Source organism: Myzus persicae, unplaced genomic scaffold (genome assembly GCF_001856785.1).
Source record: "Myzus persicae strain clone G006 unplaced genomic scaffold, MPER_G0061.0, whole genome shotgun sequence".
Lineage (NCBI taxonomy): Eukaryota > Metazoa > Arthropoda > Insecta > Hemiptera > Aphididae > Myzus > Myzus persicae.
The window spans coordinates 444,354-471,879 of NW_019103603.1; the positions used below are offsets into that span (position 1 = coordinate 444,354).

At 26.8% G+C, this 27,526-nt stretch overlaps 1 protein-coding gene across 2 annotated transcripts in view; it reads right to left on the bottom strand.

Annotated features, from left to right (window-relative positions):
* Positions 1-3,311: 3,311 nt before the first annotated feature.
* The window catches only part of LOC111034892 (neuropeptide F receptor-like), a 72,184-nt gene continuing 47,969 nt past the window's right edge, over positions 3,312-27,526 (bottom strand). For both annotated transcript variants that reach the window (XM_022316305.1, XM_022316304.1), the window contains 4 exons: positions 9,871-10,052; positions 6,273-6,680; positions 5,619-5,871; positions 3,312-4,820 (listed from right to left, as the gene is read on the bottom strand). In XM_022316305.1, coding sequence (XP_022171997.1) covers positions 4,459-4,820; positions 5,619-5,871; positions 6,273-6,680; positions 9,871-10,023 — 1,176 coding nt within the window. In that variant the 5' untranslated portion in view covers positions 10,024-10,052 and the 3' untranslated portion in view covers positions 3,312-4,458. The remainder of the gene's footprint in view (positions 4,821-5,618; positions 5,872-6,272; positions 6,681-9,870; positions 10,053-27,526) is intronic.

Below are 27,526 nucleotides of genomic sequence, written 5' to 3' on the forward strand. Positions count from 1 at the left end.
TATAAATATCAAATCGTTCACTTACCTCTTTGTCTAGTTTAACAGACACAGCGTCTACGTCATCAATCGTTTCGCGAGGTGTTCTTGGAATGTCTTGATCATTTAAAAAATTGAAAAGATCAAAATACCACAAGACCGGTTTGTATATGTCATCCTCTCCAGCCCCAGGGGTGGCTGATTTTTTTAATTTAGCAAGCTCCTTATAAACCCTTCTCAAGGAATTAATCTTCTTACAAACTCTCTTTGTTTGGTGAAGAGTCAACTTCCCGAAATTTTTTTAATAAGTTATAGAATTTTCAAACTCCAATAAAGTAGTAATTGATACGAACACTACGAATCAATACAATTAGATATTCACTCGATTTCTCATGTAGCGATTTTCTTATTTTGTTGTAATTCAAAAACAAATAGCTGTAAACACTTGAAATTTACTCCATATGTTTATTTTATCAATTCATATATACTTGATAAAATTTTCAGAATATTTTGTTTCGTTTTGAGGTGTTTACAGATATTTACAATTGTCCTGATTCTTACAATATCAGTTGAAAAATATTAAAAATACATTGGCACGATTTTGTTTTATAAGTATTTAAAGTTCAAATTTTGACAACATTTATCAAATGTTAAAAATACAAGTTAAAATAGTATTGACCCTAGGCATAAAAATAATGAACTACCTATAAGAAATTTTCCCATTTTTTTTTTAGAAACATAAAATAAAATATGGAACCTTTTTTGTTTTCATATTATATTACATTATTAAACAAGAATTTACAATCTTGCTGTACGCGTGTCATTAAAAAACAAAATTATACGATATCTTATTATAATTTTAACATAAATGTTCATTAAAAAATAATAATAATGGCTTACCTATAAAAACGTTTTGTCATCATTCATTAGCAAAATGAGAATTATTCCCAAGTCATTATAAATGTCAATAAAAATTTAAAATACTCCTTGCTGCAAATACATATTAAAATTGGTTGTTATTTATAGTTTTAAAAGTTATTAGCATAATTATAATCCACAAATATAATTTGTGCAATATATATTGAATAATTATATATTATTATATGAATGATATTCTTAATACATAAATAATAAATAATAATAATACAATAATTATTTATGTCTCAAAGACCTACGGTCTGTTAAACACTGAACTGGATGTATTTTTGCAGTTCAATAATATTTTAGCTGTAGCAAATTTATTCTATCGTAGTACCAAACTTCTGTGGTTAAAATGCAAAAATGCTTATGAAGCTTAATTAAATTATTTAGGTAAAATATGTACTAATTTTTTACAGTATTCCAACTTTAATTTTTTTTAAATATATTATGAATAAATTATAAAACAGACACCTATAATTGATATGAAACAAAAATATATTATTATACAACTCTCATATTTTATGGTTTGAAAACTAATTGATTTTCACTTTTTGGTTCATTGTAATTAAAGTTCGGATTTTATAGTATTTGCTACTTAATATATAGGATAGAGATAAAAATAGCAGAGTGGGCTATAAATTTGTTTTATGCACCAGGAACTCTAAATATGAAATTTTGCTATTTTTTGCATATTTGAAGAATTTTAGAAATTTTAGTGCTATTTTTAAAGTTTTGGTGCTATGTTTTACTAATATTCTTAATTCAACGCTTTATTTTATATTTTTCATAAACCTCGTTTATATTGAATGACAAATAGTATTCATTAATGCGAATCAATAAGAAAAATTCCCACATTTTCGTTTCATATCATATAACATGTAATAAATCTATTTTTAAATAGTCCGACGATGATATTCATAAGGCTTATGAGGTGTTTACTCGATAAAAAAAATATGTAGTAGGTATGCTGTACGGAGCCTGTCAGCAATCCAGATGGTGGTGGCTTATTAAATAAATACCTAGTTGAAGACAATACAATTTCAACAATGAATTAAGTAACAATTTATTTCTATTTCAATTTGAACAACATAACAACAATTAAAAAAAGTGTACAAATTGTATATGTCGAGAACGTGCTCCGGTCGTTGAGACTATGGTACATTTGAATAAGCTCTACTCCTGGCTCCCTTATTAGTGATGTTCCCATTTCATTGTCGTGGACCGGAGTTAATGGCTCTCAAGTCCAAACAATTTGTTCTTGCGATTTATTTTTGTCATGGAAAGTCGTTGTTTTCGTCAAAATGTGGATAGAATACTGATGGATTCGAGATTGTGAATATTAATTACCTAGTATTCACTAATCATTTAGTTTATAAGAACTACTACGGCCATGTTTTTGAAAAAGCCATGCGCATAGCTGGTCTTACAGATTTCTCTGACTCGTTTAATTGTCACCATCTAATGTTTTAAGGTCAGTGGTCGAATTGCTTACTACAGTATTATAGTTTCTAAGAGTTAGTACCTACACAACATCTGCTGTGGTTTTGCAATAGCCAGGAGATACAGAAATGTAATAGGTACTAGTATGACATTTAGGATTTCGTAGTCCTTTACATTAATCTTGATTCTTTCATTTGATACATTCGTTTGGTTGTACTAAATATATTAGGCAGATAAATACCTACTCATAAGCACTTGCATCACATTAAATAGTCTTATGTCGCGATCATACTTTTAAATTTTTAACATAATAATTTTTCTAAATTTATTGCTGTTGGTTTGTTCCTATAGGCATACTTTATAAATGAAATATTATGTAATATGTACACTTCGACACTTTGATAAGTTAGGTGTAGATGCTGGGAATTAATACAATGTACGTCATCACCATTTCGCATTTTATGCACCATAATTTGTAATTGGAACTTTGTGTATAGCATGCTATGGTACCACATAGATTATATTTATATAAATTCATATTCATACATCAATCCCAGAAAAATGTTGACGAATCAAATTTTACATAATATACTCATTAGTTATAGTCAACCTACTGATAGATACTATCAAAAATAAAAACCACAATTTTCAAAATCGTCCAATTATTCTTTATTGTGAAATAAATCGTTAAACATTTTTTCTTTAAAGATGACAATATTTAAAATATACTTAAGCTTTTTTTTCGTTCAAAAACTATTGAGTTTATTAATAATTTAGTTTCTAAATTTTATGCTGAACAAATTTAACTATATTTTTATTTAATCAGACGCACTTATACAAATTATTATACTTATTTGATGGTAATTGCATAATGTAATACTTTATATAATAACAATTGTAATAAACCTGAGCGTTTTGAGTTAGAGCATTTATATTATTGAGCAGTGTCGAGTAATAGACGAAATCCTTGATTATCGTCTATCCAGCTAATATTTTTATGATGTATTTTTGTTGTATGATTATGTTTTTTCATGAAATCAAAATACAGATGTACATTATGGAGTTCCCTATGTCATGATTATTTAAATGCTAGTCATTTTAAAGCAACAAATATATTTATTTAATTTTCTTATTTTAATGTCATTTGCGGCTATAATGTATAACATGCACCACATTTAACAATTGTATAATCTGCGAAACAAAAAATATAATATACTTATAAATATATCATTTTGTATCGTATTTTTAATAATATATCATATAAATTATTTAATTACGATTTTACAAAAAGTGTTAAATGACAGTATTATGTTGAAAGTTGGACAAAAAGAGAAAAAAAAGAATACACCAATCACACTAATCATTCAATAAGTCGTGAGCCATGGCAGTACAAATGTATTTAATTATATACGATCTTTGACATAAAGAACTGATGTAACATGTGGTTGACAATATTATGTAATAACTTTTGATCGAATAAATATATAGTTATTATAGTGCTATCACAATATAGTTGGTTAATTACATTTGTAAGTTATTTCAGTTACATCCAGCATGTATTCTGTATTGGTACATTTAATAATACATTATGATATCTTTACTACCTATATAGTTTATATCAGTGGATAGTGGGTCTTAACCTTTCAGGCCATGTACCGGATTGTACCACATTAAGATATAAAGTATAGTCATGCATCCATAAATAAAAACAAATTTTGATTTTGATTATTATTTAATGATAACTTTAAAAAAGTATTATAAAATTTTATATTTTAATTTTAATCATAACAATGAATACCGTAACCACAGGTGGGTGAACCTAAGTCATCAAATAGTTCGAACTATTAAAAACAAAATGTTAATATTAAAAAAAAAGTTCAGAGCGACTTCACGAAAGCTCGATTAAACATCTACGGAGATGAATCACCGGTTGAGAACCCCTGGATTATAATTATAAGATCGTAGTGGTAAAATGATGTAACTTTTTCGTATTATAAATTAATATCGGGTCTTTGCAATAACGCGATAGAGGATGGGATGTCATACGAAACATGAAAATAAAGTAAATTCTGGAAACGTTGCCACTTCGGCGGAACGGCCGTGGTCATCCACTTATCCGGCCTAAAGCACAGTGACTCCCCTCGAAAACCTCTCCTGACTTCCAGGCATGTAATTTGAAGTGTTGTACGTGATCAAAGGTTGGGTCCTGTTCCTGATGGTTGTCGTGGCTGTCGCCGTGGACCGGTTGCCCGGTTGCCGTCTCAGGATTTTCGAGTAGAACAGTTGAAACAGCTCGTTGCGGATGTTGGAGTTCATCCAGCCGTAAATGATCGGGTTGGAAATAGCTGAGGTCATGGCGGTCAGGTGACAAACCGCAAGCGTCACATACAGCTGTTTGGTCGTCATCGGCTGGGTCATCAAGTCAGCGGCCAACGAGAACACGGCCAACGGAAGCCAACTCACAGTGAAGACGACTGCCACTCCTGAAACACCCATTTTTTCAACCCTTCATTGGAATTCAATGCCCATTGAAGTATATGTGAAACATTTTTACGTTATATTCGTTATATTATGTAAACTATATAAATAACATGAACATTATTCATTAATGCTTACTTAATAAGAAAATTAAAAACTAGCAAAATTGGGTTTTCAAGAATTTGACTAAACATCTTTTCAGTTATTATAGTAGTCAAGTGTAATTTAATTATGTGATATAATAATAATAAAACGTGTTGTGGTAGGTGTAGGTATGATTGTATAATGTATTAATATGTATATTATACAATTTTGCTTGATTTCCGATAAGTTAGATAAGTTTCCGATAAGATAAATCAATGTTCGTCAACACCACTGGTTTAAAAAACTACAATTTATTAAAGTATAAAAACAATTTTCTAACCATTTGCATACCTTTTTACATAAGATTATTCTCAAAATTTCTAGACGCTATTTTAAGTTTACTTTTTTTATACACAATACAACTATTGCAATAACTATAATCAGCTTTCATAATACTTCGTGGATAGAAAGTATTTCAGTGATGTTCATAATGTACATGACAAACGGAAACTATAATTAGTGAGTACAGTAGTCATTTTGACGTAGGTATTATTATTATTATTATTTATAGACATGTCAATAAAATATGTTGTTGTATATGCTGGTAGCTTTGGAAAAAAAACTGTTATTCCAGAGGCCATTTTAAATTTTAAACAAATTGATAGGTAAATACTAATATTACATACACGGGCTTTCTTTACTTTTGTCATTAATTATACCTATCAGAAGTAGGGTGGTCCGTTTGTTTCTTTGAAGTTCTCGCTGTGCACGCCTCGAGTCTTTTTGAGAAGCAGTGTGTGCGTGTAAATATGCTGCAATACGAATATGAACCACCAAAAGAACAGTGGCGGGTAGTACTGCTTGAATGAGCACTACTGCTATATTATAGGCCACTTTGATATCGGTTGAAGGCCATTTTTCCCGACAAGATTCGTATAAAACTACATGTTGAAATTTTAACGGTTCGACCACCTGAAATACAAAAATTGTGTAAGATGGTACAATATAGATTCATATATAAGAATAAAAAGGTGTATTTGAATATTTCTGTTATACCCATGCCAAAGCAGTGGATGAGTTTTGAGCTTAAGAGGACTTAAGCGTATTTGCTTTACGTGTATATATAATATCTACTTCCAAAAAATATGATATTATTATATACTTATAATTTATAAAATTATAACGTTACACGTAAGCTATTATATGGCGGTGTCGACTCGATAACAATATCATATTATGGTAACTCAGAGTTTCAAATTGCGATCATTTTAAACTGGTTATACCTAATTAAGTCGATCATTTGTCGATCAGCCTAACATCTCCGTCTCGTTTATACCTGCGTTATTTTTGTGAGCCATCAAACCAGTGTTTACCTGGTAATAAGCTACTGGTGATGTGGTCAAGACGGCCAACAACCATACAATAGCTATGGACACGTACACTGTGCGCCTTTCGTTTTGCGCAGATCCGCGGACGATCACCCAGTATCGATCTATGGCTATCACCGTGATCGTGCCTACCGATACCATGATGTTGGTACCCTGCAACAGTGGCACGAGTTTGCACAACACGGTGCCCATGGACCACTGGTGTCGTAAAATCGACGTCAGCGTGAATGGCATGCACACCAAGCACAGAGTCATGTCGGAAACGGCCAAGTTGACTATGTACAGATTCCGGGAAGTGTGCATCTGCGCACGTCTGGCCACCACGTAAATCACGGTCAGGTTGGCCGACAGCCCGACGATCATCAAACCCAAGTACACGATTATCAGCAGAGTCTGAAAAAAGTAAAAAAGGTACCATTCATACTGACGTCGAACCACATCGTTTCATCAGACTATTGTTTCGGAATAACGTTTTAGGTTGTTTTCGATTCATTCCGGCTTATGAACTTAACATCGACTGTTCGATTATATTTTACGCTGGCAAGATGGTAATAATATAAATACGCATATAAATCATTTAATGATGTATTTTGTTTTGTTTGCGAAACTTTCTCACATCTACTTGAGAAAGTTTAACATACGATGTAAACGTTACATTATAATATTATAAAATATAATCTTTAATATATACGGTGGTATATACAGGGTGAATCAAAAAACATACTCACCATACATTTTTCTTTTAATAATAAACTTATTCAAACAATGGTTTTTTAAATTTCTCAGTATAAGTATACTCAAAGACCATATTTTCAAATACTTGCATCTGTGATTACATATATTTTATATTTTATAGAAAACCATTAAAGACTCTTTAGTAAATAAAATGTATTAATCCAGTAACTATTCGTTCGATTTTGATTAAGATTTATTATACCTAAAACGTTTTTAAAAATCGTCTTACTTATTAACAAAATACAGTTAAAGGTGTATGTTCTCCTGTAAAAAAACAAGTTTGTATCACCACAACATAATCCTTAATGGTTTAAAAATCCAAGTATTTTAAAATATTATTTTATGGAGTACCTATAGGTCAAAAGTTTCAATAAAATATAAAATAGTATGAGCATGCTTGGATGAATCGCTCTGTATATTATTATGGACACAAAAACAAAATTTGTCTTTTAGGGACAGTGTATCAATAAATATTGCGCTCATCATAATATTTTACGGTCAGTTTATCGATTGCGCTATTTATATTTAACGGTCAGTAGGTAAACCAATAATTGGGCTGCTTATATTTTATGGTCAGCTTATCAATTCCGCTCCTTATTTTTACGGTTAAAATACTTATTGTATTTGTCTTTTAGTTTTTTTTAAGCTGTACGCTTATTTATATACATAATAACAATTTATCACTAACATGGGCTTCGAAAAACTACTTAAAAAAAAAAAAACATTATTATATTTATTTTACTCCCTCTACTGTTAATCATAATATATCCCCATAGCTTTTAAGACCTTTTTCTATTTTTGTAATTATCACAAGCTAATGACCCAAGAAGTTGAAGCCTCAGTTAGTAGTAACCTAATTAAAAAAAAAAAATAATAATAATTTATGAATTGAAAATAATTGTATTTATATTAAGTAACTTAAGTGCTATGGAATATAATAAACGGCTGTTATTAAGGGCAATTGGCCAATCAACCCTGACAATGACCAATCGCAATATTTGTCTTTCAACCCTGAAAACGACAGAGTGCAATTGGTCTATCGACCTAGTAAATGACCGAGTCTAATAATGTTAGACTTCCTATATAATACGGACACGGTCGGCACGTTTTTTAATTCAACGTGATATGAAATTGAATAACCTGCAGTGTCGTGAAATACAAGATAATACACTAGATAGGTATATTATAATATCATTGAGAAAATTCCTCTGAAATTACAGAAAACCATGTTCACATGCAATCACTAAAATATTAAATAGGTAAAATTATACTTCACCGGTGACATTCACACAAAATCATTCAAAGTTAATGTATTGGTATCGAAAATGATGTATAGTTATTTAACCTTAACAGTTTATAAATGCACGAGTTTAAAAAATTTGAAGTCCGTCAATCATAATCTTATCCTAGTGTGACTACCGCTTATAACGTCAAATGTACATAATAATTCAATTTAAGCAATACCTAATTAAGATTTTGGGTTTAAAAATGAAAATTAATCAAACTATTATTTCAAAAACTTAGATATATGTCATTATAAAGTAAATTATTGGATTTAATTGAGATATTTACAAATATATTTTCAAAAATATATCCATTTTTCTCGTACTCAACCAGCAATTTAATTATGTTGCAATTCAATAATCTATTCTAATTAATATTTATGTATATACTAAAATTGTAAGTACCTATATACTATTTTGTTCGATAATACCTATATACTCAATACATATGTTTATGAAGAAATTATGAGAATAAGACATTAATTAGAAAATCATACTATTGTCAGTCATGCTATTTTAGAATGAAGATTTGTTGACCACAAATATTGTATTTTAAAGTATTTTTTTTATATTATTCATTACCTATTTCTAAATGTAAAACATCATCTTTATGTCTATACTCTATGCCATAAGTATACAATTTTTAACTTTGAACTTTTAAGATTCAATAGAATAAGAAAAGTTTTTATTATTTATGTATTTCATATTTATTTTAATTGTAGAGCTTATTTATACAACATCAAAGTCATTATTTAACTATTATTAGTAAAACAGTTTTTTTATTTAATAAAAATTGGCTGAAACGTTAATATTATTTATTATCCACGTTGAGAGTAAAATAAATATGAATAATAAAAAACAACAAACAAATAAATATAAATATGAACTAAATCTAATTTTAAAAACTGTGAACGATTAATTACATAAATTATAATTCTTAAAATTATGGAATTTTATATTAATTTTTAAAATAACGAAAAAAATTTCAGTAAATCATTTTCTATACAAACTTTTCGAACACTAAACAAAACTAAGTAGACGGATGCTTCAGAATTATATTATAGATAAGTAAAAACTCATAAAAAGTTGTTTTTTAATCTGATTTAGGTTTTAAATTGAAATAACGATATTTTTTATGAATTTAAAAACATAAATTCATCGTTCAGTCTTATTACATTTTTAGAAATGGATCTATTTTTAATTACCTACTGAATTATAATATTATAATAATGTGACTACAGTCTGAAGGTTTTTTTTTATTACTAATTGGGTTATTATTTCAAAGTCAAGTAATTTTTATTTCAATCACAAATCAAATTCAAGACTTAAATTGCATTAGTACACATTTCAATTGAAATAGAATCTTATAAATAACAAAGTTTAAATGAAACAAGAATATTAATACAATTATGAAAAATAATAAGTTTTATAATGTTTAAATACATTAAAAGCGATGTTCGTGCTGTTAAAGTTAACACTGTTTTGGGAATTGGAAATCAGCACTAAAACATGCAATAGATATTACTAATGTTGTTTATTTTCGATTTATTAAAAAACTTAATTACCTCAGTACTTTTGTCCAAATTTCGGGAATCACGTCTGTGCTCCAATAAAATAGAATATACTTCTTCCAAACTGAAATTAAATGTTGAGTTCATTTCTGTGTCATTACAGGTTTCCATAAATGTACTCATTGTTTCATCCAGCGAGCAAACCATTGAGTCATTGTTCGATGGAGATTTTAATCCTGAAAATGAATAAACTAAATATATAATGCTTTAATGGTATTATCGTTCTATCATTTTCCTTCTTTGTATATTGAATGCATTTGAGTCAAAGATCTATGTCGATGAATGAAAATCACCGTACATTTATCCTCAAATTTATTCATCGGAAAGAAATAAATCATTTATATATGTGAATAAATAAATATAGATTTTAAAGTTAGATACTTGGTATACAATATTATAAACTGAATTTTTTTTATGTAAATACTTATTGATTTATATAATATATAATATGTGTATAATACAGCATGCGAAAAAGTTGTGCAGGTGAATACAGTAATTTCGTATGTCTTCTTTACTACACTTTTAAAATTGTTCATAGAATTCCCGTCTTACTACCCATATCTATCCAAATACTTATCCATATCTATGTAAAATACACATTTTATAGTTGATACTATAGTCAAATTATGATTAACATTTAGGTACTTTTTGCTCTTAGATTAGGCAATTTACTATTGATATGTAAAAAGAAATGCATAACATATATAAATAATAGAAATTGATTGGCGATAATAATAATTACCTATTGTGGTACAGTACAGGTATAAGTACCTTCGTGTATGTAGGAAATATTATTATATTTTGACAATTTTATGATATTTTTAAAACATGTTAGATTTTGTAAGACTCGCTGCTCGTTAGTTATTCTAATTTTTAGTAATTACATACATATTTTAACTACAGTACCTAACAACTATTTGCTACACATTGCTGGTTTCAAATTATTATATTATTATTATCATTATATTGTATATTAAATGATGGTTTATATGATTTATTTAAAAATAATCTATTTTTCTTTCGTTTTTTGTTTCTACTTTTATTTATTATTTAGCGTATGGTTTGTGGTTACATGCATTAGAGTTATAATATGGTAACGTACAGTAAATTTAATTAATTAATATAATATAAAAGACGAATAAAATAAAAATAAACAAGTAAAAAAAAGAGAAAATATGAGTAATATTAATAAGGTAACGATAAGGTATTAGAGATCTAGTTCTAGTTCCTCCAGCCATTTAATAAATTTTGGAGGGGTTGTGAGGCAGTCGATTCTGGGACCTTGGTAGGCGTGGATAGGACATACAAATGCTATGTGATAGATGGTCTGCTTCTCTGCTCCGCAGTCACATTTTGGTGAGTCTCTCATGCCCCATTTGTGCAAGGAATCTGCACATCTACCGTGTGAGGTTCGTATTCTATTAAGTGTGCACCACAGATTTCGCTGTAGGTCAAATCCTGTGGGTATATGTCCTGGTGATATGTTACATAGGATGTTGTCGTAAAAGATGTTAATAACTAAAACTGAATGTTTGGAAAAATAATAATAATAGAAATCTCCTGATTATAAAACATTATAAACGTAAAATCAGGTATTCTTTTTTAAACAGCTCGTTTAATGTTGTCGTTAACTGTTCATATGATTGATTATACTTGATATAAAAATATAATTAAATAACACCTTCAGTTTTGGGATTATTGTATAACCTTGCTTTAAATTCATCAAATCTTAAACATTTTTAATCTTTTTTAAACAAGATTTATTTTTCAAAGGTAAATGAACTGTTTTTCAATGGTTACTATAAAGTATAAGAAAACGCCCTATTACACAATTTTTCTTGTGTATTTTTTCAAAATCAATAGGTAGTTATAATTATTTTCAAATTGTTGGACATCCTCTTAAGATATTATTAAATTGTATATTTTGTATTAAATATTAATTAAGTACCTACTATTTAAATAAATTATGATAATACATATACATATATAATATATATTTATTATATATACCAATAACGAATAGGTATTGTGTGTATACATTATTTTTCATACCTAGCATAATATTACTATAATAATTGTAATATAGAAACAGAACATTCGTTATGAAAACAATAAAATAAAAATAAAAATGTCAACAATTATTTCAACTATTTTTATGAAAATATTAAATTAAATTCATTACAAATTGTAATTTGAACCAATTATACCATAGAACAAACGTAGGATTATATGTAGGGTTGAGTTGAGCCCACAATTTTAATACCGTTCTAAGTAAAATAAATGTACCTACCTATTAAGCGTTGTATTCGTTACACGATCACGATAATCCCATTTCTATTATTTGTATATATTTATTAAATGTTAAAAATTATACTATAGAAATCGACTAAATAAAAATATATCAACAATTTTCACCTTAGATACACGATTTGCTTGCATTGGTAGAGTAAAAAAAGGGGATATAGTGTTAAATGTAATACATTTATATTGACTATTATATAGATCAAAGATGGGCAACTCAAAGTTACTAGAGGGATAAAAAGCAAAAAAAGGGGGTTATTCAAAATATACATTTTAATTAGCATTTATTTTGTTTATAATGTAATTTGAAAATGTACCTCGAGCCAGATAAAAAAGGCTCGTGGGTCGCTAGTTTCTCACGCCTGATATAGATAAACATTATTTACGCAATTGCATGGTAAGAGACTTGTGGCCATGTAAAATAAAATATGATTATTTCGAGTCTTATAAGACGAGATCAATGTAGTAATAAACTTATTATGCACGAATAATAAATTAATAATTAATAAGTTGATGTTCAATAGAAATTAAAACATGCACAATATGGTTGTATTTCCTGGGTATCTTGTGTTAAAAAATATGAATATTAATTACTAACGTATTGAGAAAATTTAATTTATTGAAAATATTTTTTACAGTTAATTATACAAAATATAATATACTATAATATACAATAAGCAGAGCATTTAGTCACGGGCATGAAATAAATACATTTATGAGAATGTTAAATCAATAACTGTTTTCTTTTGAGAGGCAATAACTAGTAATGACTGAGTAAATAGTGATCGATATTTTATTAGTCGACAGATTACTCAATTCCTTATTAACATATACCTTAATATTTTATTATAAGTTCAATGATTTATAGTTTAAACATGACAGTTTTTTAGTATGCATATATGATATGAGTCGAAATGTATACAAAATTTACATACGTCTTAAATAGTAGGTACGTATACTTCGATAAATATTATTACTTAATCCACAATCCACTATACAATTAAACGAAGAAATCAAAGATTCCTTTTCATTAATCTATGCCTATCACCTATGTAAATTTGATAAGTTACTTACAAACATTATCATACCATAGTAATTGAATTTCCTTAATTAGTTGCATACTGTTTGAACTTAAAATCGTGCAAAACATGACGAAGACATCATTAAATATGCATTTAAGAGCAAACCAATTATTATAATATATCAGATACCTAACCACAATAATTCTATACTTTGAAATGTTAAATGGCCATTTTCTGCACAGACATTTCAATTTTAAACTAATTCTAAAATCACAAGATAAAAGTTTGTGATCGTTTCATCCATATGACTTGCGATTGGAAGTTATTTTATTTAAAATATAAATTAGTCATAATGTTTACAAAAGAAAACGACGTTATACATATACCTACACCTAAAAGTGTACTTGCATACAAATATATCAAACTTATAATATATTACATTATGTAATTGGTGATCAAGGATACTAAGTGGTTAAAAATTTCAGGTAAACTGTAATAAATCATTAAACACAATGAATTAAGACCAATAACCAAGGGGTGCTCTAAAAGTTTCAAGATGATCTATCTAATCATTATTGATTATTTTGAAGTTAGGTGAAGTTGGCTATTTAAAAATTTAATTTTTTTGGAAACATAAGCGTATAGAGAGTTGTTAAAAGTAAGAAAACACCTCACAAATTCCATGATATAAATATATAATTGCCGTAAAATGTAAAAAGTACTTATTTACCACTACCCTGGGTACAGCAGGTCGAAATAATGGTCTGTTCGCGTACTCTGTAACCATTCTGGTTTTTATTTTTACTTTTATATTTTATGAAATGAAGCGTGCAAAACTAAACTGACTTAAAAATGTTATTTGATTAAATTTTCTTTTTAAATATTCATACAAATGTATTTACATTGTTAGGTTAAGTAAGATTAGGTCAGCGTCGATAGTTATCAAAGTTTAAGGTAAACAATATATACATAATGTTTAATCATTCGTGGTATTCATAAAAGTAAAACTTAAAAGAAGTTTAAAATTATTAATATTAATACCAAAACCAAAATGTTGAATAAATTACGCTACCTATATAAATATTTGTTTTCCTTAGTAAATCACTAACGAGTAAATTATTATTCACTAACGATTACAAAACTATTTCAAAGATACATTTAGATAATTTATAATTAATGGTGATAAATTATAACTATTTAATAATTTTTCTGGTTATTTTAAACGCTTGATAACATTTGAAAAAAAATGTTGTTCACATCTACTATATTGTTTTTCTGTGAAATACCTATATATTTTCTAATTCTTTTAAAGTTTGTAGCTCTTTATTTGATCATTTTTATAAAATATGAATTTCAATTTTATAAAACTCATAATTGAGTACGAGATCTCTATCAAAAATTTGGAATCTGTATCTATTTTTTAAAAATTGTGTATCTTATTATGTCTTATAATAATACCCAGAGTACACATTTTCAACTGTTCATGTCTAAAAAATCTAGTTTTCAAATTCTTTAAGTTGATTTTATAAGTAAAATAATTATTACTCTTTAAAGTAATTTATCCAAACCCATCACTAATCTTAAATGTTGCATAGTAGCACCTATATTCTAGAGAGTATATACAATACTATGTAATATTATTTATTTACTAACCGAAACAGAGTTGTAGTTTAACTTGAGATTAAAAAATAATAATAAGTAACGCATGTTGTATATAATGCATGTCTATAACTACGTGTAAACAAGTTTCTAGTATTGGACACATACAAAAAATACTGTACGCCTGTATTAGCATCACTCAAAACTGTTTTTTCGACGGCCGCATCGTGTAACACATACCCAGAAATGCGTTCCTAAATGAGCTTAATTGAAACAATTTAGTAACACAAAGTCAGTTTCTTTGGCTCAAACCCACTTGAATTAAAATTCGAATTCTAGTTATTATTCCCTAGGTATCTATATTAGTTTTCTATAAAGCAAAAGAAAGTTGAATATTTTTCACAGGAAGTCGTCTTTTTACACGGCATATTATACGCGACTCGTACTGATGACGGTGAAACGATCGATTGTGAAACTTTTTCCGACGCTTCTCGCTTTCCTCTTCCACCAACGTAAAACTTGCCTCACCAATGGTCCCAATGATAAACTATTTACCTGGATTTTCTGTTTTGTGCGTGTGTTTGTACATGCATGCATAATATTGTGTATAAACTATAAACCGATAAACGTGAATCTAACAGGGTATAACGGTTGGGTACTTATCATCAACGTGCGATGTTTGTTTTCCGATAGCTACGAAGCTTTGTGTCTCCAAATATGTCAAAAATGTGACATCCGTTTCAACTGATAGGATGGGCGCGAGTGAGAAAGAGAAATTAAACCGATAAAGTTTTAAAAAAGCCATTATACGACTAAATGATAGTAATATTATATTAGGTACATCATAGAATAAATAATAACGTTATAATAATTTTAAAATGTTAAAAATCAAGTTTAATTACTAAATAATGATACTGAATTATTAATGACAAGTGTAACATCATTTATTATTTTATATGATTTATCTGATGTTCTTAAAATGAATTATACATTTTTTTTGCACTTGCGTCAATTTGAATGGTTTATGTATTGTAACAATAATGTCGATATCTCACACTGGAGTAATTATCAAGTACCACCTATACATTTTAATGGACATTTTATTACGTGGAAAAATAATTGTTGATAAACATTAATTTTATACAAACAATTTTTTTATTTTAATATTTATACAATAATTTGTAAATATCGGTTTATGGCCACTGGCCAGCTAGAGCTTTGTTTCATTTTATTTTTACATTTTCATGTTCATGTTTTCATCATCATATGAATTGTATATTTTAATTCCAATTAAATATATCTATATATTGTAGGTTGTTTACATATAATTTGTAGAAACTTAACGTGTAAAATCACTAATAAACCATGACAAAGGTAATTCCAGTTTTTCTATCCGAAGATAAACGATAAAACTTTTGAATAATAGGTCAATCTATTATTTTGTGCCCACACACTTCATTGTAAAGTATAATAAAGTATATGTAGATAGATTACTTTGTCATGCATGAATTATGTTAAAATTAGAACTTCTCTGGTTTTATATGTTCGGTTATTAGCTATTACAACTACTTTTATTTTTTTTATTAAAAAATAGAATTAAAATCAGCGTTATTTTAGGAGTTCCTGTGTGGGTTATTTTAATAACCCTTACACAATTTAAGCACTTGAAATTTCTCGATAGCATTTTATAGAAATCCTCATTTAGATAGCGAGGTACATAGGTATGTATAGCTACCTACCTGATTAAAATTTCATTTTTCAGGTTTTACCGTAAACTTATATTGAACCTTGTATTAAATTTTTAATCTTCGGTATGCATATTAACATTTTATGAATAGTTAACTACTAAATAATTTGAAAATGATAGTGAATAATTCCGCTTTACCCAATTATTAAAAAAGGTAGGTACTGGGAATTTTTTACTCTTGACCCCTAAAGTAATAACTAGATTCACTTTCCTACCAGTAAAGACTAAATATATTGAAGAATTTTCACTTCCCAATAAGTGATGAAAAAAAAAATAAGTAAAAAGAAAAAACACACATCGTTGTACTCGTAACACCAATAGGTACATTCATAGGGTCTCTCAGAATCTAAAAAGTAAAATAAGCATACCTTCGATAATATTAAAATTTAAAGTGTATACTTTGTATGAATAAAGGATATAACAATAAATAACATGCACTAAAACAAAAGTACCTATGTACAGCTTGATTTAAAAAAATAGTCAGAAAACACGCTAAAAATGTAAATTTCCATTTGAATCACAATGTCATGAAACGTATTTTAATGTCTATAATGCGAACATTCAGAAAAAACTATGCATAAACTACATTATTTACATGCCATACAAATCTGGGTTCTAGTAATAATTATTCTAATATTTTTTATACTCATAATATGTTCTAACTTTCAACATAATATATTATTACACATTTGATAAAATGTTTACATTATTATATTATATAATATTGTAATAATGTGAAACACCATTAGATACAGTATTTATATATTTTTATTATTATAATGTACATATATATCTCAGACACGTGAGCCATCTTTCATTCGTTCTGTATTATAACAAAGCCTCGCCATAAACGTTTAACTATTTTGATTAAATTAATGAAATATAGAATAATTATTATCATTCGGTCAGTGTGAATATACATGTGCCGAACTAGTCCCGTTTTATCGCTTGCCACGTGTTTATTGCTAACAAGTCTTCGGTAAAGTGAAATAATTTATATAGTCAATATTTTATTTCAATGTACCTATACGTTCAATTGTATTAGATATAACTAAGTGTCTTGTCTAACATCTAAATCTTCTCATATTCCCTCGTTTTCTATTTATCTGTTGATTGTCACTGGATACACGGCGATGGACAGCGTTTTAATAGTTACCGAATAAACCACGCAACAAGTTGTATAGTAACTATTATTTGCTTATTGTGATGTATAAACAGCAATGATTATTAGTGAGTATATTGATAGTAGATGTATGATAAATAAATATAAAAACTATTGTGTGAAGTACATTTTTAAATTGGATTTTGATCCAACCTTGAAGAAGAGGTATTCCCGTATTGTTATGTATTAAAAATTGACATTTATCGTGACCCATGAAGCATTTATAAATGTAGAAATTTGTTTTAGAGTTTTAGGATTTTTTTGATTTTCGTGGTAGAAGCTGACGCCAATCCTGTTCAGGCATATGTGATATGTGATTAACGGCTGGATTATTATTGGATAATATAGTAAGAATGAAGCTTTTATTTGGAATGTAGATGCGTAGTTATTGTAGTTTATTTTTTCAAACCATTAATGATATTGATTTAATACCTGGAATTAGTTAGAAAGTTCAGTTCTTAGGCCCTATATTATGATAAACTAGGTCAAATAATTTGTATTAAAATGTTATTACCTTTATATCTCTCAAATTACTTAGCAAATATTTCAGTTATTAGATTCATGTGATCCGTAAATGATTCTTGTATTGATCCGTTCAAATATTTTAAGAACAAAAACATTCTATTTAGGTATATTGAAATAATATGTTACCGTTGTTTATTTATTATCAAAATATCCATGTAATATTGTTCGTTCGTACAAATCGCTTACTACCTACGTTAATTGAGTTTTTCGCTTTGATTATAACTTTACCTTCAAATATTTTATTATAATGACATGCTAAAATATATAAATCAATTAATCTTATACAAATAATAATGAAGTAGGTATTGGGTAGTATGTTATTATGTCATTCTTTGTTTTGGCGACAATATAATTATGAAACTTTATATTTTATGTTATTTGGTGTTTTGGATATGGAGTAAATACGAGTATTAAAAACAAAAGATATTAAATTGTTAAAACTCTAACACAAATTTATTGAGTAGGTATTTATTAAAAATTCGTTAGCTAATAATAAAATATATTCATAATTCAAAAGCAATAAACTCATAACTATGTATATTAAAATATAAATCTTAGCATCTTGTAGGTACTTGTAAATATTGAAACTGTAAATTAATCGTGTATATTATTAAAATAGTAAGAACATTTTTTTTATGATTTATCTCTATAATAATTTTTAATATTTATGTAATATAAATCATAATATTAAAGTATTTAGTTAGAAACAACTCATAAGCCATGTAGAAAAATGTGATAACATTTACTTTTTAATTTTAGTGTTGGTAAAATATTAAAAATTCAGAATCATAAAATTAAATCAAATGAATTCAAAATTGTTAAATGGCACAGAAACTTTATGTAAATATATGATCATTTCTTCAAGGATAGTAGTTTATGGTAATAGTATTATTATTACCTGTCCACTATTTTAGGTAAATAGCTCACGGAAAACATTATTTCTCTGACTGATTATCAATAAATATTTTGAGATTCTGCAGGGGGGTCTAAGAAATTGTCAACATTTTTTTTATTGGTAACATTATGTATAAAATAGATGTATAATATCTATTTACCATAATAAATAGGTACCGAAACCAAAAAATAGTTGCTTTTACAATGATGATTTTTTTTTTAATTTTAAATATTTTAGGCCACCTAGTTAAATAGTTCTAGGAGTTCAATGTAAGGTTTAAAACTGAGGGTTATGTTTAATGAAGTTTAAATTACAGCTTAAATTTTTCACTGTATTTCATTTTCTTCATAATCTATAGAACATATTATAACTTGATGACGTACTAAGATCAAGTGTGAATTGGTCCTTTATCGTGACTGCGAAAATATTTCGAGAAGTAAGGACATACCGACTACCCGGTCTCATTAACCGACGATACGTGACAGAATTATTCGATTGTAAATTGCAGAACATATAAATATATCTACACCGTTAGAAATCCTTATACTAAATCTTTTGAGAAAGTGTTAAAATATCTTGAAATTTGCATTATTTGACATTGTTTTGGAATTTGGATTAACTGCAATTTATATATATATTAATTGCAATTTCAACAGTTTAAAGTATAGGTTAATATACAATTCTTGTTGTACCCAATCAGTTCAAAACTGTCAATAATATGTTCCTTTCTTACATAATTTACGCTTCTTTAAACCAAAAGTAAAATTTTTTATAAAAAGTATGAACAATCTGAACAGAAAAAAAGTACAATAAGTTATAATACGCGATTACGCGATTACATCACACGAAGAGTGAACTACTTATAAGTTATATATATCTAAGTAATAAATTATTTATTTTAGTAGATCATGTTTATGTCAAAAGGAGTTTATGTCTATAATTTACTTTGGTACATTGAGCTAAAAGAGTATGCAATATAATATTTTTCGTTGCATTAAATAAATGACATTATAATAAACATAACATTATTAAACCTACACAATATTGTTTTTTATTTTTTTTTTTTGTAATATGGTGTTTAAACTTTGTCAACGATAATAATAGTTTGTTTCATTTATACGATTTGTTCTGAGAATTTATTAAAACATGCAAAAACAAACAATTTTAAACATAAGTTTTTAACGTTTGAGGAAAATAAATGACGTTTTATAAAATATATAATATGTCCTATAAGTTATTTGTTATTGTGGAGCGCATTGTGTTGTTGATCATTCTCGCTCTCTGGTATCCCCATGACGGTTATATTATATTTGGTTGGTCACTATATTTTACTACCTTTATAATCCGACAAGTTTTGTTGATAAATTAATGCATTATGTTTGGTCAAAAAATTGATCCATCACTTTCTTTTGTTTTAAAAATGTTATTGTGCGTGTGCGTGTGCGTGTGCGTGTCTTGTGATTTGTGAGTCTGTAGTCTGTACTCATTTTTTCTCAGACTTTTTCGACCTCAATGTCATTTATTTTAATACTAAATTTGGTCACTGATGGCTAATTTTCTAGTTTGATGATCAAAGTAGTAAGTACTAAGCATACGATGTTTATATAGCAAAGGATAGCTATCATACGTTCATCTAAGTACCTATAACCTACTCTGTATTTACGAGGTTATTCAACCACTCCTTTGTAGAAGTTGTCAAAAGCACAAACTGTTGAATATACACTTTCCCAAAATCACTTGATCAAATTCAAAATATTTATTATTAAAACTAAACATATGTTTTTTAATAAAAAAAAATGTATTGAGCATTTGAGCGTAAAATACTGTACTTTTTGAATTAAACTATATAGCGTAATAATGTAACATGTAACTACCAATCTTTTGACACTAATCAAACAGATAATATTATAAATATGTATTTATGTTACTAAATTATTACCAACATTTATAAAGAAAGTATTATGGTTTTAAACGCTTAGAATAATAAATTGAATTTGATTAAATATTTTAATTTTGGATATTGAATCCTGGTGTTCAGAATTACATAATTATAATGTTCAATACACTTTAAAAATATAATACTTTATTTTTCCACTTTAGATGAATATAGTGGTTTTAAATATTTTTTAAATCTCTGAAATATTATGTAGTGTACTAGTGTGTTCAATCGTTGATCAAGAGTCAGGACAAAAATAACTTAATAACGATTACTGAATTACTTATTATAAATATGAAAATTTGAAAGGAAATAGCCGAAGTGATTCACTTATGAAAACTATTTAAGAGAGTTAAAAAACGGAAACATAAAACATTAGATTTTAATTTGTTTTATGAATTTAATAGTAGGCACCTTTTAAACAAATGTGCGATGAATATTAGATCAATACCTAATGTTGTTAATAATAATAATACAAAAATTAAATTTGACCTATTTAAAATGTGTGGTTTTGAACGGTAGGTTTTGTAGTTTTCGACCCTTCTAAGTACATTAATTGTTTCGTATTTTCATGTAATTTACAACTTACAAGAAGCTGTCCTGTGTAGGTAACGATACTGAAAATTATAATATTATAACAATGATAGTTTGAATATTAATAATGTTTAATTTTAAATGATATTAATACCTAAAATTGTATATTATACTGTTTTTTTCATTTTATTTTGTCCACATAACTATGATTAATCATCATCGATATTAATCATGTCGGCTTTAAAAAATGCATAGGTACAGCCAAATATTAAATAATTAAAATAAGAAATTTAAGTTAATAAAAGTCACCAAGTCCACCTCAATTAACCTCTACTCAGATGAAAAAAAAATAAATATTTTTAAATAAAATCAAATTAATTATTCGTTTACTGTGATGTACACAATGACGTTAATATATTTTTTTATTTTGAAAAAATGTATGCTGTCAAAAACAATATTAGTTGACATGAATGCAGGTGGGTGTGACATTCATGTCAATGTCCATGGTATTTTAAACGAATTACATTCACACCAGCAGTTTTTATATACACAACTAAAATGGGTGTTTATTATTAGAAGGTAGTTTGGATAACATATTCCTATACGCATATAAATACCTACACATTATTTTAGTTTTAAATTTTAATTATGGTATTACACTGACGTATGTAAAAATCTTATTTTAAAAGGGTTTAATAAATTTCATTTAACTCTATGTGTTTATATTTACAATTTTGTATATTGTGAAATTGTGGTTATTTTATAATGTTAATATAATGTTTATATTTTTGATTATGATTAAACTTTATTTTATGTGACATAATATCAACATTTTTTTAATTTTCTGTCAATGAAAATTTTCCCAGACTATGTTATTTTCCATTTTAACTGTTAGATATATCTGTATCACAGAGTAACGTCATAAAAAATCTAAATAAATCATTGGAATGCAAAATATACTTCTGCTCGAAATTAAAAAAAAATTATGTATTTTAACAATTTAAGTAGAAGATAAATATGCCTTAAGAAAAAAATTAGATTTATTGGTAATTTATTATATTAAATCTTGACGCTACAATTAAAACAGTTGAGACATGATGGGATAACTTATATTATATAATTGACAGTAAAAAATGTTAATATTAAAACATTGTGATTTAACAATGATCAGTGATCATATAATATAATTATGTATTCTACAGAAAATGAAAAAAATAATAAAATAATAATAAATTATTGTACTGAACCCTAGCAATTAAAAAAAGGTGATACACCATAAAAATTTACCAAACTCGAACAGTTATTGCATATTCTTTAAAAACAATACTAGTATAATAATACTTGTGAATGTGATGAGTATTGACAACTAGTCAATTAAACAAATTTGTTTTAATTATTAAATTGTTTGTACTGAATTGATGTTATGCAAGGTTTAATTAAAAATAAAACTGGTAAATTTTGTTTAATATTTACCTCCGTTATTAAACAAATGAAGAATTATGCACGCGTATTATGATACATTCATAATTCATAAACTAATGAAAACTGGAGGTATTAGTGTATTACCCAAACATTTAAATAACAAACGGCTTAGCCTTGGATTTTTTGAAACTGATTTTGATAAATATCTAAATATTTCATTTCTAAAATATTCAATTTTAACCAACATGTTTTTTAAATTCTAAGAGGAGCCATAAATGTATAGATTTTACAATTATGTGTGTTTTTTAATTTTTTTATTCGTATCTGTCATCAACTTTTTGGGGCAGTAAAAATGTTTAGATTTTCTTTAACTGTATCTTTTCTGATGGGAAAATGAATCAAGTTGGTATTTTGGGGGGTTAAAAGTTTCCAAAAGTACTAAAATAGTTTAAAAAGCGTCAGGAAAAAAACAAACAAAAAATCAAGAAAAAAACTAAGATCTTTAATCAAATCCGTAGATGCATTCAATTTCTTCTTAATGTTTATATAAGGATTCTCTACGCCATAATATTTTCGAAATACATTGATTAGGTTCGAGTTATTTATAGACATTTTAAATTAAACATTTTTTAAGTTTTTTATTCAATGAATATCGATGAAATTTTATTTATTGGGTTGAAATGCTTGGAAATGTAATACACGCTTTCTGATAGTATTTATAACAGCAGTAAAAAAATATTAGTAAAATAAATTAGGTACTTTAGTATTAATATCATCAAATAAAAACAGTAATGATGTTATAAGCTGACAAATCGTTTTCGCTCAGAACCGTTTTTCATATACAGTGATTTTATAACATTAAATTCAAAATTATTTCTACTTGAAATTCTAGATTTAGAGAAACGCAATGAATGTATTGGTTTTACAATGATGTGCATTATGTTTATGTTCTAAAAACACTTTTTACAGTAGAAACAATGCTATGATCAATATTAATAATGGTCTCTGGTTGAAAATTAGATATAGACATATAGTTAGTAATTTGGCCACTTGGCGAGTTAAAAGTGAAAAATTCCGAATAATTAAAAAAAAATAGATAAACGGGAACATAAACAGTTTGGGCCAAACCAATTTATTTTTCTTCATAAATTATAAGAATTAACTGCAAGTATAAACTTGAAATTTTCACCAAATATCATATTAGAATTTTTTAGAGATGATATAATTTTCGATATATTATCTTGGCTCTTTTTCAGTTGTTTAACCTAGTCAAATTGTTAGTTATTATTTCTTTTAATTCTGTTTTGAATCTTATGCAATTGTGTCTTGTGCTGAAGTAAAAAAAAGTGTCAAACATTCAAAATGAGTTCAGCAATTTACGAAAAAAGTGTAAATACACTTATATTATAAAAAAATTGTTTCTAATATAATTTTTACTAATGTGTTATAACATAAACAATATTACTTTAAATTGTAAATTTTATACTTTAAAATGTCGACAGTATACGATTATTAGAATTAAATGATTTGGAATAAGTTTCCTACTTATAAATTCAATATGTCGAGGTTAGAATTGTACAGTTCTTAAATATACCACACGACTATTATTTTGTAATCTCATCCTCACCCAGCAGCATTAATGCGTTATTGGAGGTTGCTCCATCACGAACTCTGTTCAAACATATTATATTTTCATCCTACAGTATAAATTATGGTCTCAACAGTCGTGGTTTATTTTTTCTAAAATAAACTTGAGAAATTGTAATCGAGTTAATTAATTTAATATATTAGTACGTAGCAATTTAAATATAAATAAAAACGATTTGTGAAAAGTTATTGGAAAACCTCTTACAACCTTTGATACAACTAGAAACCAACTAAAGTGGTTTAGTTTATTTTTATAAAAAAAAATTATGTCCCTAAGACCCGCGTGGCTGCATGCCGCTTTGTGGCCAACATAATTTAATTAGATTTAGATGAAATAACATGAATATGTTTTCGTTAGATTACATACATATTAACTAATTTTATAAAGTTATTAAGCCAATAGGTATTAATGTTAAGTTTAATAATCATGACCACGATAAGTAAAATGCAGTATTCTTATATTAGAAATTGGATTTTACTTGCATTTTGTATTGAAATACCACATGCGTATAGCTTGTAAAAATCTATTTGAAAATAATTTCATCTTGATTTGAATACAGTAATGGCAATACTTACTTCAGTAAGTAATTTAAATGATTGAATAAATCGTCACTTGTCATTTGGAATCCATTTTTCAAACAGACTCTAATTAGTAAAACTGTAATTTGTTTGGAAAACTTCAGAAATAATTTAGTATCACGAAGCACTCGACAGATAATTTGCAATAGAGTTGTTTTGCTCGGATTTTAAATCTCCATAATCATTTGTACGAGTAGATTAATTCTTAAATTGACATTTTAAACAAAACTCATGAATTCACTAAATCTCTCAGATTTTGACTTTGTATTTTATCAACCGTAAAACAGGTGTAGGCGTGTAATCAAAAACCTAATATTCAAAAGTACCTATGTAATTTATGCTAACTCCACAGTATAAAGCGATTACTTAAAAAATAAGTATCGGGTACGTTTGTAAAAATATGATTACTTTTTCAAATAGGTTCTATTTGTATTCGGTTAATTAATTTAATTGTATCAATATTATGAAATTATATATTGGTACGTTTATATTATTTTTAGTTTAAAAATAATATAATACACTAATATGGTAACTTTTGCATCAACTCCAAGGTATTTAGCTGGTTTTATATTTGTTAATCATTATATTTGTTTTTAAAGTTGTATATCATATTATACGAAAGCCTAATGAAATTCAACTACAGTTAACTTGTAAAAATATTTTCCATGAGGACATTGGAAATATATTTTTTCTTTTGTCCTTTTAGCCAACATTAACGCAGCACCATTAAGTATACGTAGTTGATACGGGTTTTTAAAAGCCTCCATAATTTAAAAGATTCTTAAGTATCAAATGCAATTATGCGAAAGCAGACTTAGGTGTGTTTCAAACCATTACATTATTATAAAAAAAAAACAAATATATTAATATTTATTTATTTTTAAATACAATCGCATATTTTACAGTAGGGAACTAAGTACTTATTTCGCAAAAAATTATATTATATTGTTCATTAATATATCATTGAAATTGAGGTAATTTGGTATAAATTCTGTTTTTGTTATACTAATTTATATTTTATGTATTTATGTGTTAGTGAATTTAATAACTAATGAAACATAAAATAAAATATGTAAAAAACTGGAATTTTGTGATATTTAAGTGGTCTTTAAATGTAATAGCAATGATAAAACCCATTTCACTGAAAAATCGATTTGAACTTTCAACCAAATAATTGTTTTTAAAAAAAATATTTTTACTTTTGAATTAATTATATAGATTAATTGGGTATAATTTATTGGTGTTTATTTTTCAATCAAGAGAAAAGCTGCATAAAATTGTTTGAGCTTATACTATCCAAATATTTATTTCTCAAAGTCGCTCGTAACAAAAACATATTGTTGTAAGACTACCGTCTTCTTCATTTTGATAAAAATGTATAATTTAAAAACTTTTTAGAGACTACCGAAAGACTTCGGTATAATATGATAATAATGTTTCTGAATTTATGCTATAGGTACTTGATATTTTAAAATTTGAACATGACAAATGAGTTTGGTGTCAACTATGAAATTCACACGCATTTTTTAATCATAATCATTTATTACAAACCGCATTTTAATTTTAATTTCTTCTCTTGAACCAGTACATGGGACAATTACGGTGGTCAAAGTTCTACTGAAACGAATAATAAATTAATCAAAAACATGCCGTGACAGTGTTTCAGGTTTCCATTCTACTTGATAGCAAAACCTTTGTATTCGTTCAGTCGTAACGCCGCAGTAGGTACACCAAAGGCAAACGACAAAACCGTCTTCAAGTCTTTTCTTTACGTAAGTGATATAAAGCGATACTACGAATTTTTGTGAAATTAACGATTTAGTCTGTCGGCCATTAATGAAAACACGACGACCCTATTTGTATTCATGTACAAAAAATGTCAGATATGTCATGTTATAAGATACATACATTTTTCAAAATGAGTTGGTCTCAAAGTTAAAAACTATGAAATATGATGGGCGCTTTTTTATTTACTAAGTTTTTAATAATAGTATTCAACGGTTAGGTTGATAGTATAGTTATTTTGTTTAAAAACTGATTAAGAAATTGAATTTTTGCTAATTAAATTATGACGTAAAAACTCAAAAAGTTTGTAGCGAGCATAATATTTACCTTACATTATAATACACTATATTATAGTATTATACATAATTAATATTATAATTTATTTTAAATAAAACAGTATGAAATTAACTAAAATTAATAAATTAGTTTACTAATATAGTTGTAAAAACTAATATTTTTAAAATGATAAAAATGACTTATAGATTTCGAAACTCGA